Raw genomic sequence first — 17,765 nt, 5'->3', positions numbered from 1 at the left:
TAGTTCATCATAAAGGACTGAAGTCCCATGGCTGCAAATTCTTTGCTAGTCCCTTTGAGATGCAGTTGAAGTCCTAACCCCCCCCATCCCTTACTTTGGCTAGTTTAGCGCTCAATCAACTAAGCGTGGCATAAGCTTAGCAAATTCCAGCTAGACCTCCTGGAACATGAGCTCACCGACATGTAACAGGCCTGCTGGAGAGTCCATGTGAAGACACTGGTTGATAATCCAGTAATGTTACAGATGTCCCACCAAGGCCCCAGATATGCAAAGGAAGCCATATTGGGACCAGCCCAGGTGTCAGCTGCAGACTGATAACCAGTTGACCTTGCTGACTGGCACAAAAAAGCAGATATATCCAGCTGAGCGCAGCCCAAATTCCCGACTCAAAAATTTAAAGATCCAATACAATGGTCACGTTTTTAGTTTCAACAGCTCACTGGAAAAAGTAATGAATATTTCCCTGACTGAAACTACAGATCACTCAACACCATGCTTTAAGACAATGCCAACAACCCATCCCCCAAATCATTGTAGAAGTTTTTAAAATCCTTTTATTACTCTTTTTTAACAAACAGCCCCAGGGACAGGGGACCAGGGGAAGGGGGAGGAGGGGAAGTGAGGCCCCAGCCCCACAACCCCTCCCCCCCCACCCCTTTCCCCCTTATATATTTATAATCTATATACAAGCCCCGGGGGTAGGGGGCAAGAGGAACTCCCTCAGCGGGGTGGGGGCAACCCAGGCTCCTTGTCCCCTCGGGACCCAGGCTCCTCTGCCCGTCGGGAGGGCCCTTCTCGAGGTGGCGGCCCTGTCCGCTCCCAAGGCTTAGGTATCCAGCGCAGGGCATCTGGTGGGGAGGCCTAGGGGACAGGCACGTGTTAAAAGAGTGAGTCACAGTGGGTGGTCAGGGATGGGACGGAAGGACAGGAAATCAGGTGGCAACTCGAATTTAGAGTTGGGGCCACAGGGGTTTCTCCTTCACCTGCTGGTAAAGGTCGACGCGCTGGGTGCGGAAGACTCCACTGTAGGTGGACGGCGTGGCCTTGAGACGGGAATTGAGGCCAGAGAAGGACCTAAGGGAAGAAGGGCGTCTAAGGCAAACCTAGGATCCAGACCCTGGTTCCAAAGTAAGGAAGCACTTGAAAGTCCACATCCCTATTCCGTTTCACCTTCCAGCTGGGGGAGTCCGTGATGACCCAGGTCCCCCAAGGTTGCTGCTCAGTTTTTGATAATCCTGGAACGGCTTTAGTTCCACTGGATGCAGCTGAGGGAAAAAAAAATCATGAGCTGCCTACCTTGAAATACAGAATCCCTACTCCTAAGTCTTGGCGCTCCCTAGCCCCTCAGTTCCTGTACCTTACCTCTGCTCGCCCCAAGCTAGCGGGGAAGGGCCTGGCAGGTGAAGGCAGCACCCGAGTAGCAGGAGCAGGTGAGGGCCGCACAGCCAGGCTGGGGGGCTGCAGAGCAGGGCCCACAGGTAACAGAGAAAGGGGAGGTGGGGCAGGAGGTGGTGCTGGCGGCAGGGAGCCAAAGTTCACCACAGGCAGCTGTGAGTCTACCATGGGTAGAAGCATCTGTAACAAGAAATTTGGGTGTGCATGTTGGGGGCAGGGAGGATGTCAGAAAACCAGGGAAAATCAAAGCCAGCAACTAGACAGAGAAATCAAATGACGGCAAAGTGTGAAGATACAATATACCTGCTGGGCAGGAGCCCCTGAAGGGAGAAAGCCACTTTGGCCACCAGGCTGCAGAGGAGTAGAATAAAAATCCGAAGGGGATGGCAGATCCTGGCGTACCTATCAGGAAACGGGGAGAAATATATCAACCCCCACAAAATCATTCTCCCCACCCTATCCCCCAATATCTACCACCTGCACCCCTCTTACCTGAAGCAACGATGTGTCGGGCAAAGGACTGGGGCAGAAAGCCGGAGAGTAGAGGAAGGAAGGTGGAGGGTAGAGAACTCCTCCAGCCGGCAACTTCCCCAGCTCTGTAGCTTGCAGTGTGGAGAAATCCAGAAACTGGCCCTTGAGAGCTACCCCAGAGAGCAGTGCTGAGGGAGGGGCTGGGCCGGGGGGTAGGTAAATGGGCTGTGATCTGAAAATAAATTGTGGGAAGAAAAGCTGTTAGGAAGCCAGAGTCCTAGCAATGCCTTAAGTCCACTAGCTTCTGGTACCCTAGAACTGTGTCTTCCCCTTCCCTCTCCCCGAAACACATCTCCAAGTACCTCTGTGATCCATAGGCATCGAGTCTTACCTGTAAGGGTGCAGTGAGGGTGTCCCAGGGCGGAAACCTCCACTGTTTGGATGTAATTGAGAGTCCATGGCTCCCCCAGAGATCTGCAGGAAAGGAGCAGGGTTGAAACAGCTTTAGTATCTGTGGTCAAGAAAAAAGATCACATCCCACCCATAGAAGCAAAAAGGAAAGAGAAAAATGATGTGACAAAGTGGTATTTCACAACTCTACAACATAGAAAGGCTTGATTATAAATAAATACCAGGCAGAAAAAAATTATTTACTGAAGGGGTCATGCAATGGGAAGCGGGGCCTACCTGAGAACTGGAAGGCCCAGCACCGCCATAGAAAACCTCAGGATACAGGCGCTGGCCTGAGGAGCTGGGCTCTGGGCCACAGTGCCCAGAACCCAGGTTCTTGGATTGTGGCTCAGCAGAGGCAGCAGCACTGGGAAGCAGCTCCCAGTCTCGTGATACAGGAATGGCCTGGGAAGGAGAGGCCTTGTGGAGAGGGATGTCTGGCATCCTAGACGCCCTGGTCACTCCCAGCAATCTTCCCCGGAAATCTTGGGCCTTTCCACCAAACTCTTACTCCCACTTACCTCAGTGACTGATGCTGTTAGCTCCTTCTCTGCTTTCAAGCTGTCTCCTACCGCTAGGCGTAGGTCCGAGTCCTGTGATCACAAGAAGGCAGGAGACATTGTCCCATGACAGACATGTGTCCTCTATGTCCCACCTTTAGTCCTTCCCTTCTCCCCACCCAACTCAGGATACCCAGATCCAGCCCACACAGACCTTGTCACTAGTGCCAAACTGGACCGGGGGACCAGGTCGATGGGATGGCCGAATGGGGCCAGGCTCTGTGCCTCGGTCTGTACGCTGTGATCGTTCTGTGCCAATGGGGCCAGGGGGCAGAGGCTGCTCCCGGGGCAGCTCCTGGATTGGGCACACAGTAAAGTGCATTGGGGGAGGGAAAGGAAAATCCAAATTGGAATGCCCAGAACACACACGCAGAGAGAAAAAGGAGAAAAAGGTAGGGCCAAAGTCAGATTCCTGGAAACATTCCCCTTATCCTTTTTTGGTCTTTTACCTTTCTGTCCCCATCGTGGGGGGCAGGTGGCGGTCTCCTAGGAGGTTCAGAGCCAGGTGGACCCTCACAAGGAACAGCATTCAGCGGTGAGGGGCCTCCAGGCCTCTTGGGGGGTCCCTCTGCTGCCCCCTTGAGTCCTCCATCAGGGGAACTTCGCTGGCTGCAGGGACCTGATGACACCTGAGAATCCCCACTCAGGTCCACCCCACTGTCAGACTGACTCATCTGAGAGGAGTGGAGAAGGAACTAGTTAAGTCAGGGTAGAAAGCACCCCAATACCTGACTGATGCACACATACAAACTGCAGAAAGGGGACAGCCAAGTGAGAGAACAGCTCCAGACTCAACCCAGAGCAGGTGGGGGAGTATGGCCAGTGCTCAAAAAAGTCCCAGCTCAGACACACCCTCCCACCCTCACTCACTTCTGTGCCAGCCACATCCTCAAAAGGACTCAGGGGCTCCATCCAAGGTTCCATGGAGCTGGGTCGATAACTCTTTCGGCTAGTGGCTGGAGAAGGAAGTGAGAGGAGATGATAGTTCAGAAGCCCATCTCATTCTTAACCCTTCTACCATAGTCCTTTCACTCAGCTTTACTCACCAGTATGTAAACGGTTCCAGATGTGAGGGGTCAGGGCCTCTGTGCCTGTATCTCTGGACTCTGCCTGAGGGCCTCGGCCCTCAGGCTTAGAGCCCAAGAATCCAGAGCTATGAGGAGGTGGCAAAGATTCCTACAGATGAGAAGAGCCAGAAGCAAAACATGAATTGAGTGGGAATTGGGAATTACAGGAAGCCAGGACAGAGTGGGGTGACACAGAGTAGGGTGTGGGGACAACGAGGGAGACACATGGGAGACTAATACTGAGAATTCTGGAGTACAAACAGTGACAGAAACAGGAAAGAGAACAGAGAAAACATAACCCAGAAGAATTTTCACAAGTAAGAGTGCAGCAAAGCACAATCTCAAACCCATCCCTTACCTCCTGTAGCAGCTCTGGTTTTCTGGGAGGCCGCTCCCGACGTTTAGGGGGAAAGGGACTAACCCCGGCAGAATCCCGAGGAGTCCCACCCACCCCTCTCACCACTGGCCCCGGCTCCTCAAAGTGGGGGTCTGGAAAAGAGAAAAAGGGTCAGCATCTGCCTGGCTCTGCCACTGACCCTAACTTTTCCTCCCTACTCCACCTCCCAATTCTTCTACCCTTGCTCCCTGCAGAAACCCACCCAGCAGCAGGGCCCCTAGGCCAGGTTCTCCACCCGCTCCCTCTAACACTTGACCTTCTGTGGGGATGGAGATATTCCCACCCATAACCCCTCCAGCTTACCAGAACCGAGGCCGCTGTTGACCCTCTGGGGCTCATATCGGGTTGGGGGCCTAGGAGAGGGGCCCTGAGGGGCTTGGGGAGGCCCAGGCTTGTGCCTTGGGTGCCCCCCTGGGAGTGCAGTTACACTCCCTTGACGGCTACTAAGCTGGGCCAGAGCCTGTTGGATGCCAGCAGGGTTGCTGTGGATAACTTGGTCCAGGCGGAAGACAGCAGAACTGCTGGGAGGTGGGGGAGGCAGGGGAAGCCCCGGGGGACGCTCCTCTGGAGGACGACTGGAGAAAACAGAGCATTAGCTCCAGTATCCACTAAATCGTTATTTTCCCACAAGTTATGTTTCCCAACTTCTGCTTACAACCTATTCTCTTCCCTATTAAAGTCCAGGTGTTTTTGAGTCCTTCTAAGGGTTCCTATGTGTACAGATGCACAGAGTGGAAAGCAAAGAACCAGGAATAAATATATAGGTGGGTGTTCTTGACTCTATCATCCTACCAACTACTGTCCAGTTGCCTCAGCCAGACATGGCAATCCTACTGACATTCTAGAGCCCATGGCCCCTCAGGCCACAATCTCCACTCCACCCAAACTTCTCTTTCCCTCAGGCTTTTTCCCCCTCCTCCAATTTTTAAACCACAATAAATTTTAAGTTTGTCCCTACCCACCTTCGGTTCTTGGGAGAGGGCCAGCTCCTCTTGTCGCCTCGTCCTGGCCCGGTCCTTCCTCCAGGACCCCCACCGCCTCCTCCACTGCTGCTGCCAGCCTTGCCCCCTGGGCCAGGGCGCCGGTTCTGCCGTTCCATGCCTGGCCGCTGACTTGAGAAGCTCCGTTTACTCAAATCCTTGGCTCTCTGGCTCAGATCTCCACGGGACATGGCTGAAATACCTGGTACGGCTCCACCTCCACCTCCCCCAGGAGTTCCCATGGCTTTGGGTGTCAGCAGTGCTGGTGGGGGTGCCTCTTTGTCCCCTCGGCGCTCACTGGCGAAGTCACTGCTCTCTGATGCAGTCTCCCATTCCTCATTGGCTTGGTCCGAGTTCTGGTTGGACAGATCAGGAGACTTGGCAGCTGCCCGGCGAGGTGCTGAGGCCACTGTGACTGTTGTGAGGGCCTCCTCAGGTCCAGGAGTGGAGGCTGGAAGGGTTAGGGAGGGCTTGCCCTCAGACCCCCTTGCGGCATTCTCCCGTTCCTGTTTCAGCCTCCGGAAACGAGGCGGTTTATCCTGCTGCTGAGCCCTCCCATGTCGCCTCCTTCGGGGTCGCTCCCCATCTTCCATGCCCACATTGCTACCTCCACTGCTGCCTCCGCGCGCCACGGGGGACAGAGGCCCTGGGATCAACTTATCTTTCAAAGGCTCCTTACTTGGTGGCAAAGGGCCTGTGGGAGGTTTCTTGGGAGCCAGAGACTTGGCTGGAGGGCTCCAGCCTGGGCAAACTTGAGGAGGGGGCCTCCCTCCTCCTCGGCCCCGGCGAGATGGCACCCCTCTGGGAGTGAAGACTCGCCCACCCCGGGCAGTGAAGCGGGCTGGGGCTGGTGAAGGTGGGGCTCCTGGTGGTGGGAGGGCGAGAGGGACCTGGGTGAGTGTTCCCTCCTTGGGTGGGGGAGCCTCCTTGTCTGAGGGAGCCAGATCACTCTCATGGGTCTCGCTGCCTGTTTCTGAGCCCCGCTGCCGGCGCCGCTTGGGGATTTCCTCATACTCTGAACCCTCGCTCCGTGTCTCGCTGGCAGTGCGGCCTCGGGGAGCAGGAGGGTGGTTTGGTCCCCCCGTCCCACCTCCACGTCCATCATCTCCTCGAAACTCTCGGTAACTGCGGAATTCCCGACTTCGGGCTCCCCGCCCTCGTCCCCCATAGGTCCCCCGAAAACCCCTCCCTCTGGCAAAATACTCGCCTCGGCCCCGACCCCGGCAAGAGGTAGGACCCACTCTTTCATAGGAATAGTCCCTCCGAAGCCTTGGGGCAGGAGAAAGATTCCCATTGGGTGGGGTCTCCTTGGGGCCCCCTAGCTTCCCCTTGGTTATCTTGAGTGGGTCTGGCTTTGGGGCTTTGGGGGTTTCATCCCCCTGTTCGAGGGGCTTGGGAGGCAGCTCTTCGACTTTTGTAGGTGGTGGAGGTTTCTTTATAGGCCCAGCCCGGCGGGGTGGGGCCCCTGGCTCCTCTGGAGGGATTCCACGACGACTGCTGCCCGGACGAGGGCCCCAGCGGGTCTCCGTGCGACTCTCTCTGCGTGGTGGGGGGCCCTGGCCTCCACTTCCGACTCCTCGGGAAGGCTTTCGGCCTGCTTCTGGCCCTGTCAGCTGTGCAGTCTCCTCCTTAGGGGGCTCCTTCTTGGGTGGTGGAGTTTGTATCTTGGCCACTTCATCACTGCCTGGGGGCCAGGGGAGTGGACGGGGCCCTGGTTCCTCCAGAGGAAAGCGAGAGATTGGGGGCCCAGGGGCTCCATTCTCAGGAAAGCCTGGATAACTGGCCAGATAGGGTGGTGGGGGAGGAACCGGAGGAGTCTCGCTCCTGAAGAGACAGACAGAAAGAATGGAAATAAGTATCTCAGGAAAACCAGAACTAGGTGGGAAAAGAACACTTTATTATGATCTAGACTCTCTTTTACTATTTTTCTGTTTGTTTTGGCAGAGATGGCATCCAGTTGCCCAGGGTGGTCTCGAACTGCTGGGCTCAAGCAATCTTCTTGCCTCAGCCTCCCAAAATGCTGGGATTACAGGCATGAGCCACTGCATCCAGCCTCTCCTTTCCTGTTCATCCCTATCCCTACCACTAACCCAAAGTACCTTTCTCCCAGGCCTAGATCCTTTCACTACGAACTCACCCACTTCTCATGACCAAGACTCACCTCATCCCCTTGTCATCCTCATCCGCAGCCTGGCGCAGTGGTGAGGTAAGTGGGCGGGGGTCAGCGGGTGTGGCGGTGAAGACATCTCCTACCCAGGCCAACTTTGGATCCACCGGTGGAGTGCCCCGTTCCCGTAACATAGCAGGTGCATGACGGTCAAATGGCTCTGAGCTTGAGCCCCCACTGTCTGAACGCTCTCGGGGAACTAGGCCTGAAAAAAACAAAGAAAAAGAAAAATAATCCTATTCATGTCACAAGCCCTCCAGCCCAAAAATCATCTCCCTTCCCTGTCAAGTCAGCTCTTCCATCTCTTGTTCCCAGTAGGTCCAGGCCTTGCCTGCTCTTATATAACAAGGTTATCCACTCAGATTCCCTACAAGAGACTCAACCCACCCCAAATAAATCCTGGCAAATGAAGGACCATTGTTTCTTTCGTTCATTCATTCATTCATTCATTTTTGAGATGGAGTTTTGCTATTCACTCATTTTTGAGATGGAGTTTCGCTTGTTGCCTAAGCTGCAGTGCGATGGCACAATCTTGGCTCACTGCAACCTCCACCTCCTGGGTTCAAGCGATTCTCCTGCCTCAGTCCCCCGAGTAGCTGGGACTACAGGTGAGCACCACCACGCCGGCTAATTTTTTGTATTTTTAGTAGAAACGGGGTTTCACCACGTTAGCCACGGTGGTCTCGAACTCCTGAACTCAGGTGATCTGCCCGCCTAGGCCTCCCTAAGTGCTGGGATTACAGGCGTGAGCCACAATGCCTGGCCAACCACTGCTTATTTCTTAACTAAGGCCATTTTTGCAACAGAGCTATCTCAGCAGTGCTAAGCATATGCCCTTCCCTCATCCCTATGATGGGCAAAACCTATCATACCAGGGTCACAGTAAGACCCTGATATCCAATTCCTAAGACTGAGGGGGCTTTCCTGTTTCTCACTCCTGCCATGCCCCCTTACCAGAAGGATGCACGCCAGGAGGGTAGAAGTCTAGAGGGGGACGACCCTGGAGGAGCCGGGGGTCCACATAAGGAGGAATCATCATCCATCGGGGATCAAAGTTCATTGGGGGCATGGGTGGGGGCCGGCCCAGAGCACCTGGGTACAGGGCCTTGGGGGGCGGGGGTGGAGCCTGTGGAGCTGGCACAGCCCCCAGGGTAACAGGCTGTGGTGGTGATGGGGGCACTGGGGTAGGAGGGGCAGAGCCCTGTTGATGCTGCTGCCACTGGTGCTGCTGCTGCTGCTTCAGGAGCTGCTCCTAGGAAAGGAGGAAAGACAAGATGAGAGAGGCTCAAAGCACACATGGACAAAGGAATCAGCAAAGAAAAAACTTGGACTAGGGGAAATTGGGGTGACAATGGAGACAACTGGACAAAGAAGCAAAGGGACCCAGAAGGTAACTTATGAAGAGAATTAGGTACTGAAGCCAGGAAGAAAAGCAGCCCTTAGAGGGTAAACAACTTGATTTTACCTGCTGCTGCCGCTGGAAACGAGGAGGCAACGACTTTTGATATTTGGGGTAGCCCAAGCCCTGACTAGGGGGCTGGCGGGTGGGACCAATCCCATCACCCTTGGGTTCCACCTTTGGAGCTGGGGGTGTGGTAGGAGAAGGAACCTCTTCTGGTGGTTCAGGACCCTCTTTTGAGGGCAGCTGTGGTTCCACTGCATCGAAAAAAACACAACAGAGTGATCTAGTCCAACAACAGACACTCCATGGACACCCCAGGAATATCAGGTCTCATCTCTAGCTCCCTTAAGACTAAGATATTCTATTCAACATCTATTCTATTGAAGCCCCTCCCATTTAAGACCCATTAAAGCACTTCGTGGCCTCTCATGAGCCTATGGTGGTGGCATTAACTTTCTATGAAACTATTAGAATAACAGTACTTTCTTCAGTCTTGGCCTACAGGAAATAGTTTTCATTTTTATTTATGTATTTCTTGTGAGACAGAATTTTTTTTTTGAGACAAGAGTCTTGCTCTGTCACCCAGGCTGGAGTGCAATGGCATGGTTTTGGCTCACAGCAATCTCTGCCTCCTGGGTTCAAGCGATTCTACTACCTCAGCCTCCCAAGCAGCTGGGACTACAAGCACATGCCACCACACTTAGCTAATTTTTGTATTTTTAGTAGAGACGGAGTTCACTATGTTGGCCAGGCTGATCTTGAACTCCTGACCTCGTGATCTGCCCACCTCAGCCTCCCAAAGTGCTGGGATAACAGGTGTGAGCCACCACCCCTGGCCGACAGGGTCTTGCTTTGTTGCCCAGGCTGGTCTCAAACTCCCTAGGCTCAAGCGATCCTCCACCCCAAGCCTCCCTAAGTGTTGGGATTACAGGCGTGAGCTACAGTACTCTGCCAAGAAACGGTATTAGACTACAGCCTAAGATTTCAGACAACAAAACCTTCCCTCCTTCAGATATACAAATGATGGAACACTATCACTCATAGTCCAATAAACCAAAACTGCCTTCTACTTCATTTATCCCCAGCCTTACCACCCTGCACCTTTAAGCACCGTGAAGCAGTGATCTGACATCTGGTAGTACCTATCCCCATCTCCATACCTGGGCTGGCTTCGAAGCTGCCACTGCTGGTGCTACTGGTACTGCCACCACCACTCACCAGAGTGGGAGCCGCAGCCACACCTGGAGTGGGAGTAGATTGGGCAGGAGGGGCCTGTGCTGGCTCTTCAGGTTCTTTCTCTGGTGTTGGGGCTGATGCTGGAGGTGGAGCTGGAGGTGCAGGGAGTTCTTTAGGGACTGCAGGTGGTGGAGCTGGGGTAGAAGGGGCAGCAGGTGGGGCAGCAGGCTCTGCTTTGAGCCGCTTGTCAGGTGCCCCAAACTTTTCATCGAGTCGCTTGAGCTTCTCAGCACAGGCTGCCCGGCGCTCTTCTTGCATGCGCCGCTCCTCCTCTTCTCGCCGTCGCCGGGCCCGCTCCACTGCCAGGGAAATCTCAGATGACGACTGCTTTCGTCGCTGCCGCCATGCCTCGTCCTCATCTTCAGGCGCTGGGGGCTTGCAGGGAGGACCCCCACGATCCTGTCAATTGGCAAGACCCGGCAGGGCCAGGGGAATCAGTTACTATGCTTTCTACCATCTCTTTCACAGACAAATCAACTGTCGCTACTTTCAGGATGCAAGGACCCAGGATTTGGGGTTGATCTCTCTGGGTGGTGACAAACTTCTGGGCTCAAGTGATCCTTCTGCTTCAGCCTGCTGAGTAGCTTGGACTACAGATGCATACTACCAGATCCAGCTATCTAGCCACCCTAGTCTTTTTTTCTGTTCCCTCTCTCCTTTAGAAACCCAAACACCCAGGGCTCCTTGTTCTTCTTTCCTCATTAGCATCCCAGTTTCTCACTTCTTACCCAGATTCCCCTAATACCAAAGATATTTAAAAGCTTCTGAGGATGTTCTGCAGCCTGGCACTTCACACAGCACATTTTTAGCACCCCCTTCCTCTATATCACAACCGCTTCAATTACTCAGCTGACACCAATTTCCCACAGCTGACCCTCTCAATCCCTTATTGTAGACACTCACTGGGTAGTCCCCAGGAGGGCCCCAGTTCCCGGCGGGGCCCCGGTGAGGTGGGGGTAGGGGAGGCTTTGGGGCAGGAGGTCCTGGCTCCGTCTCTGGAGGCCGAGAGGTTTCTGCCCAGGCCGTCTTAGGAGGGGGCGGTTCGCTGTTGGGGGAGTTGCCCTTTTTGCCATCTGCTTCAGGGGGCCGTTCCTCACCAGAAGCTGATTGGGAATCCTTGCTGTGAGCAGATCAACAGTGAAATTAAAATCAGCTGCAACTAATATACTCCTCTAAGAGTATATTACCAAAATACAAACCAAGACCCCCTCCTCCTCTCCCCTGATGGCCCTAACTCACTGGCCCTCAGCTCCCTCCTCATCAGAGTCTCGCCCATCTTCCTCATCGCTGAACTTGAGCTTTTCAGTGTAGTCAACCTCTTCATGGGCCCCTGAGGGGAAATATGAGTATTAGTAACCCAAGCATTCTGCCCTCCAATCTTGGGAGGTAGTCTGGAACTATGTAACAACATGGACTACCAATGCCAACATCCTTCCCTCTGAAGTCTAGATCCACCAATGAAGTCTTGTCATTCTTACTCCTCTCACCACTTTGCAAGGACTTGGTATTCCCCATCCATCCTCCCCTATCCTTTTTTTTTTTTTTCCTTTTAAGAGATAAACAATAAAGTCTCGCTCTGTTGTTGCCCAGGCTGGAGTTCAGTGGCATGATCATAGCTCACTGTGACCTCCAACTCCTGGGCTCAACTGATCCTCCCACCATAACCTCCAGAGTAGCTGGGACCACAGATGCACAGTCCATACCCAACTAAAAAATTTTTTTTTTTTTGTAGAAGTGGGGGTCTTGCTGTGTTGCCTAGGCTTGTCTTGAACTCCTGGCTTCAAGCAATCCTCTCACCTAACACTCCCAAAGCACTGGGATTACAGATGTGAGCCACTGGGCCTGGTCTTCCTACACTTCAATGTCTGCCTTTCACCCACATAACCCTGTATTTTTTTTTTCCTCATTAGGTTTTGCCTTTCAAGATCCAAATTCTTGACCCTTAATATCCACTTACCTGCCCAACCATCATCATTCTCCTGATCCAACTGATCAAACTCTTTGAGATTATCCTCTTTGAGAATAGAGGGACGACCCACAGGCTCTACTAAGCGCATTGGTGGCCCTGAGCCCCGGGGGCCCGCCACACGGGGAAAACGGCTGTATACAGAAAAGAAAATGAAAGATGGCATGTTGTCTAACCACATGTGAGACTGATCCCAGACTGAGCCTCCTGGCTAGAAAACCATCTCCTCCCCCAATAAGCTTCCCCTGCCCCCAGCCACAAACCCAGACCCGGATTGCTCACCTGGGCCCATCAGGAGTGGGGTATCGGTAAGGCCCCTGGGGTCCATAGGGCGGAGGGAACGGGAGATATGGGGGATACATCTGTAAAAGGGTCCAACAGTAGCTGCTCAGAGGGACAGTCATATACCCTTCTAGCTCCTTAAGCCTGCTATCAATCATCCTCCCGCCCTCCCTTCTATCTCATAGGCCAAAGACTAAGTCCTGATTCCTAGCTCTCCAGCTTCCAGTGTAATCGTTCCAAGACAAGACACCAAGACTCACGAAGGGCGGCATCATTCCGCGGTAGGGAGGGAACTGGGGTGGGCCTGAAGGCTGCAGCCCACCCCGGGGATCATGACCATGATGAAGTTTGGAGTCTGGGCCCTCCAGCTCATCAGGACCACGCCCACCTCCGTCCCTCCAAGTTGTAGAATCTGTATTTTGGAAAAGGTAGAGAGAGGTATCAACGATTGGAGGGCAAGTGAACACAGCTGAAAGTGATGGGGAGGAAGGTGAATAAGCCAGCACCTAGCTCTGAGATGCAATAGGTAATGTCTTAGCCAAAAGGCAGCCACTCACTTTGGGGGCGGAGGCTTGGTCCGGGCCCAGACGACTGTTCGGCAGACTCCCTTTCCTTGGCAGCCTTGTCCTGGTCGCCAGCCGCCTGCAGGGTCGGAAATTCCTCTCGAGAGAATCGCGACAGTAGGCTTGATGCCCTTCCACCTATTAGGATGGGGATGCAGAACAGGAGACAGAAGTACATTTCCTGAGGACATGCTATAAAAGTGGAAGGCTCTGGCTGGGCGCGGTGGCTCACGCCTGTAATCCCAGCACTCTGGGAGGCTGAGGCGGACGGATCACGAGGTCAAGAGATCGAGACTATCCTGGCCAACATGTGAAACCCCACCTCTACTAAAAATACAAAAAAAATTAGCTGGGTGTGTTGGCGTGTGCCTGTAGTCCCACCAGCTACTCTGGAGGCTGAGGCAGGAAAATCGCTTGAACCCAGGAGGCAGAGGTTGCAGTGAGCTGAAATTGCACCACTGCACTCCAGCCTGGGTGACAGAGTAAGTCTCCGTCTCAAAAAAAAAAAAAAAAAAAAAAAGTGGAAGGCTCTGACAGGTACCAGACCATCAGGTTTCCCACCTTCAAACTCACCCCTCTACAGAATAACTGCTTATTCCCCAAGAAGGTCAGTTCTGGCACCACTACACTCCATCATGTAAGACTGAGACTTAAACTTGCTCATGTGCCTCCATGAAACTGAATATGGGTGGTCCTTGATTTAGCCAAAGAGGACCAAGGTCACTTGGCTGAAAATACAGTGCAGAGTTCATGCATCCCATGGTGCCCAGACACAGCTCCCCAATTTGGTGCTGCACTCACCATCTCCATGTGCTCCATGGGTGACGCTGGCTTGTGCCCAGGACTTTACCCCGCTTGGAACCAAAGGAGTGTTCTGGGGAAGTGTTCAGAGAGATGATAAATGATGTGGATGGGGCAGCTATGAACCACTCTTCCTCCCCACCCCTCCAGTTCTCCAGGCACCTCGGGGGCTGCTGGGGGTCGTTTCGGCTGGTTGGAGGCAGGCGTCTGTGAAGCCGGCAGTGGCTGCGATTCCGGCGGCTGAGCGGTTGAGGCATCGGAACTGAGGGGATAGAATGGGAAGGTTATTCAGGCCTGAGATGCCTCCCTGACTTCTCCAACTGGTGGAGACTCAGGACTGAAATCACGCCCATTGCTGCCATTTACAAATATAAGGACAAAATAATTTTGTCATCCTTTGTAGGCTGTTGTTTTGTTTCTTTATGCTTTCTCTCCAAGACAAAAAGCTAAAGTTTAGTACCATTCCTTAGTCATTTAACAAGGAACCTGCAATAGGTAAGAAAGGGACCTCTTCGTCTCTGGCTCATACGTGGCTGGGCTAAACCAAGCCCCAACGCTCCCTGAAGTTCAAGTTAAAATACCCATCACTCTAGGTCCCCCAAGCCTCTGTCTACCTCTTGGGGTCGGACTGCTCCTGTTTGCTTGCCCATCCTGTTCCGTCTTTCGGCACTAGTGAGACATTGGGGTCATTGCCTTTGTTCTCGGCTTTCAGGCTTGGAAGGTTGGCTGGAGGTGGCATACGCCGGGCAATGGCAACTTTCCCGAGACTCTGCAGGCCATGGCGAGGGGCAACTGCAGAAAAAGACGGAGAGAGGGTCGAAAATGCCTCATATGGGAGATCTGATGGCCTCCTATCCTGGGCCACATTTATACATGTTGAATATTTTATTACCTACTTCCTCCAAACTTCATAATCTCTGCCCTTAATAATTCCCTGCCCTTAATAATCTCTGAAATCACGCTGATTGTGGTGGCTCACACTTTGTAATCCCAGCACTTTGGCAGGCCGAGGCAGGCGGATCACGTGAGGTCAGGAGTTTAAGACCAGCTTGACCAAAATGGAGAAACCCTGTCTCTACTAAAAATACAAAATTAGCTGGGTGTGGTGGCGCAATGCCTGTAATCCCAGCTACTCGGGAGGCTGAGGCAGGAGAATCGCTTAAACCCAGGAGGTGGAGGTTGTGGTAAGTCAAGATCACACCATTGCACTCCAGCCTGGGCAACAGGAGCGAAACTTGGTCTCAAAAAAAAAAAAAAAAAAAAAAAAAAAATCTATGAAATCCCTATCAAGAAGGCTGAGATATGTAACATTCAATACTTTTATGTGAGATTGGTTGATCATGAGCCTGCAAGAACTAAGCTGGCCTCGAAGTTTCCCAAATCCACATTTCTTTGCCTCCAATTCTTACGTGTCCAAACACAGGGAACCACAGACACGCCTTTGTAGGAGGGTAACTGGTGTTCACCCAGAGCCCACACCCCCTTTAAGGGACCCAGTGTAAAGCTGGGAAATCTCCTCTAGTCTTTTGGTATTTCTGCTACAGCCACTTCCCTTTAAAGAGCTCTAAAACATATGCCCCAAGCATGCCTAGCTTTCAACCATCAGAAGCATCTTTGCAGGACCCTCACCAGCGGGTTTCTGGATCTCTAAGGACTTGCCCTTATACGTATCAAACAGGTTGAGCGAGGAATACTTCTTTCCATCCTTTCCCTTGGCAGTCGGCCCCGAGCGATCGGACATTTCGCTGGAAGCTCATTGAGTATGTTGGGTCCTGCAGGCACCTCCCCCAAAACGTGCCGGAGCCTGTGGGCCGGACAGCAAGTGTCTCAGTCTCTGTCCCCTGTACAGACCATAACAGAAGCTTAAAAACTCCATTGCATTATCATTAGGGACTCAGATATGAGGCCCTCTGGTGTCTTTTCCTCCAGTCTATGTAAACTGCCCACTCTTCTTAAGCAACCATGATCTACTTAGCTCCCTCATAGCTCAAATGCCATGTTCCCTCCTTTCCCCCAGACACCTTTGTCAAGGAAATCTAAGTAAAAATCCAGCATCCTCCTAATATAAACACTCTGTCTACAAAGGGTAGTAAGTAGCCTTTGCATTCCTTACAAGTAATAATCTCTTCTCTCTCCACCAAAATCGTTTCAGAGACTTACAACAGGGCAAATTCAAGCAAGAGAAAACTAAAAAACAAGCATACAATTCCATCAGAGAAGAAGAAACAACGCTTTAGATTCCCTATTTATGGGACACCAGCTCCCTAATCATGCCCCCAGGGCCCTGTACCCCAGGCTCCCAGCCCAGCAGCCTCGTGTCCATCTGGGAAGGTTTGCAGGAAGGTATGCTGGGAGTTTAAGGATTTTATGAGCTTGCTCAGCCGGAATGGGGGTTGGTACCAGAGAAATCCTCATAGAACAACTGGGGCTGTACATACTCCCAGGCTATAGGAACCCCAAGTATTTGAAATATCCCATCTTTTCTTAAACCTGCTCCTGGAAAAAATCGCCTCCAGATGAAATACTGTTTTACCATATGAAGAACTGAGAAAAAGCATTATGGAGCCACCTTAGCACCCTGTAACCATGGGCCAGAAAACAGAAGGCCAAGGCTAGAGCCATCTTCGTTTTCCTATCCTCATTAAAAATGTCCATCCCCAGTGTTTCTTTACTCGATACCTCCAGCTCCCTAAGCAAGCCGGACGACAGGTCTCTCAGACCATTCCAGAGTGACCAGGCATTCGTTTACGACGGGAACAGTGTAAAGAGATGAGAAATAGTGGGGAAGAAAGCAGGGAAATCCAGACAGGCCCAGAATGAAAGCTAAAATTGGGGAGAAAGAACTTTATGACAAGCTAGAGATGAGATGGATGTTGCTTCGTAGGTGTTTAAGGAGGCCAGTCTGTGAAGATAAATATATGAAGGGAAAAGGAATAAAAGAGTCATGTAGCGAATAGACCAAAACTAACAGAAAAGAATGAATACGAAAGCAGGTGGAAAATATATGGAAACAGGAATGGCAAAAAAAAAAAAGGATGCAGACAACGAAGTAAGGGGGCAGAGGCCCAAGAAGAAAAACGGGGTTGAGGGGGGGAAAGGAGACGAGGAACAGGAAAAATGAAAAAGCAGACATAGGGCGACTAAGCAACATAGAAAGCAAAGATGCTGGATAAAAAGCAGGATTCTAGAGTGGGAGTGGCTCGACACGAAGAGGGGCGTCCAGAGGGGGGAACACAGCGCTGGATGATAGGAGGGGGTCCAATATGGAGGAAAAGCGCCCTTCCGAGAGAACTGTCGGGCGCGGCCCATCCCGGGGCGGCAGCCGGGGAGGGGGGCCCACAAATGGGGGTGAGAAGCCAGGAGCCCAGCAGAGGGTAGGGAGTTATGGGCCCAGGCGCAGGGGTCACCCCCTGAAGCCAAGACGGTGGGTGGTTAAGGGCAGACTATGGATCCTGGATGAGCTGCCGGAGGTGCGGGTCCCGGAATAGAGGTACCGGAGGGGGAGGGGCAGGCAGGCCCGGCAGCAGGAGGACAAAATGGCGGCGGCTAATGGCAGCTTCTCCTCCCCCCCTGCCCGCCACCGCCGCCACCGCCGCCGCCGCCGCCGCCACCGCCACCGCCACCGCCACCGCCACCACCTCTCCCGCGCCAGAAAAGGGCGTCAGCGCACGGTTCACCCAGACTCACCTGGCCGGGTGCGCGGGGATCCGGGACCCGGGCCTAGGGGCTCCCCGGGACGGGATGGCGGTGGGGCGGGGGAGGATGGCGGCGGATGGCGCCGGGTTCGGCTCCTCCCGTCTCCCTCGCTCACTCCGCGGCTGAGCTCCGACTAACGGCCCATCCGGGCAACCGCCGCCCCCGGGAGCACCCCCCCACCTCCCACCTCCCTCCGCGCCTAGACACGCCCCTTACTTTGCATAAAGGGCGGGGCACTTTTACCCTAACCCTCTACTTCCAGGGCTGTCTTTAGTTTAAAAAAAAAAAAAAAAAGGGGGCCGGGCGCGCGGAGCATGCGGAGGTCATTTGCA

At 53.2% G+C, this 17,765-nt stretch overlaps 1 protein-coding gene and 1 non-coding gene across 3 annotated transcripts; both read right to left on the bottom strand.

Moving 5' to 3' along the window:
- Nucleotides 1-536: 536 nt before the first annotated feature.
- Nucleotides 537-17,657, bottom strand: PRRC2A (proline rich coiled-coil 2A). 2 transcript variants are annotated; one of them, XM_030803199.1, is made up of 31 exons: nt 17,425-17,657; nt 15,367-15,541; nt 14,352-14,529; nt 13,900-13,999; nt 13,738-13,810; nt 12,931-13,074; nt 12,634-12,785; nt 12,374-12,453; nt 12,083-12,225; nt 11,365-11,455; nt 11,029-11,245; nt 10,050-10,524; nt 8,953-9,143; nt 8,442-8,739; nt 7,482-7,692; nt 5,303-7,144; nt 4,644-4,915; nt 4,302-4,432; nt 3,923-4,052; nt 3,747-3,832; nt 3,326-3,550; nt 3,031-3,171; nt 2,838-2,909; nt 2,554-2,721; nt 2,258-2,340; nt 1,888-2,098; nt 1,699-1,797; nt 1,363-1,575; nt 1,171-1,265; nt 984-1,074; nt 537-861 (listed from the first exon to the last, which is right to left on the bottom strand). In XM_030803199.1, exons 2-31 carry the CDS (start codon nt 15,476-15,478, stop codon nt 721-723), a joined length of 6,465 nt encoding a protein of 2,154 aa, XP_030659059.1. In that variant the 5' UTR covers nt 15,479-15,541; nt 17,425-17,657; the 3' UTR covers nt 537-720. The 2 variants fall into 2 exon arrangements, with proteins under 2 accessions (XP_030659059.1, XP_030659060.1); XM_030803200.1 differs by having other exon boundaries at nt 547-861; nt 15,367-15,578.
- LOC115832671 lies at nt 15,058-15,189 on the bottom strand. Its single transcript, XR_004028190.1, has one exon. It is a non-coding gene; the product is annotated as a small nucleolar RNA SNORA38 (small nucleolar RNA).
- Nucleotides 17,658-17,765: the final 108 nt, after the last annotated feature.

This window comes from Nomascus leucogenys, chromosome 22a (assembly GCF_006542625.1).
Source record: "Nomascus leucogenys isolate Asia chromosome 22a, Asia_NLE_v1, whole genome shotgun sequence".
NCBI classification, from domain to species: domain Eukaryota; kingdom Metazoa; phylum Chordata; class Mammalia; order Primates; family Hylobatidae; genus Nomascus; species Nomascus leucogenys.
This window is presented reverse-complemented; position numbering and strand designations above follow the sequence as displayed.

What these genes read in the sequence shown, in the direction of transcription:
- PRRC2A (XM_030803199.1), bottom strand. Translation starts at nt 15,478, where the DNA reads ATGTCCGATCGCTCGGGGCCGACTGCCAAGGGAAAGGATGGAAAGAAG. An exon ending in CCCACTCCTGATGGGCCCAG is followed by an intron (nt 12,226 to 12,373) that starts GTGAGCAATCCG and finishes TTCTGTATACAG; the next exon opens with CCGTTTTCCCCGTGTGGCGG. An exon ending in GAGGAGGGAGCTGAGGGCCA is followed by an intron (nt 11,246 to 11,364) that starts GTGAGTTAGGGC and finishes ATCTGCTCACAG; the next exon opens with CAAGGATTCCCAATCAGCTT.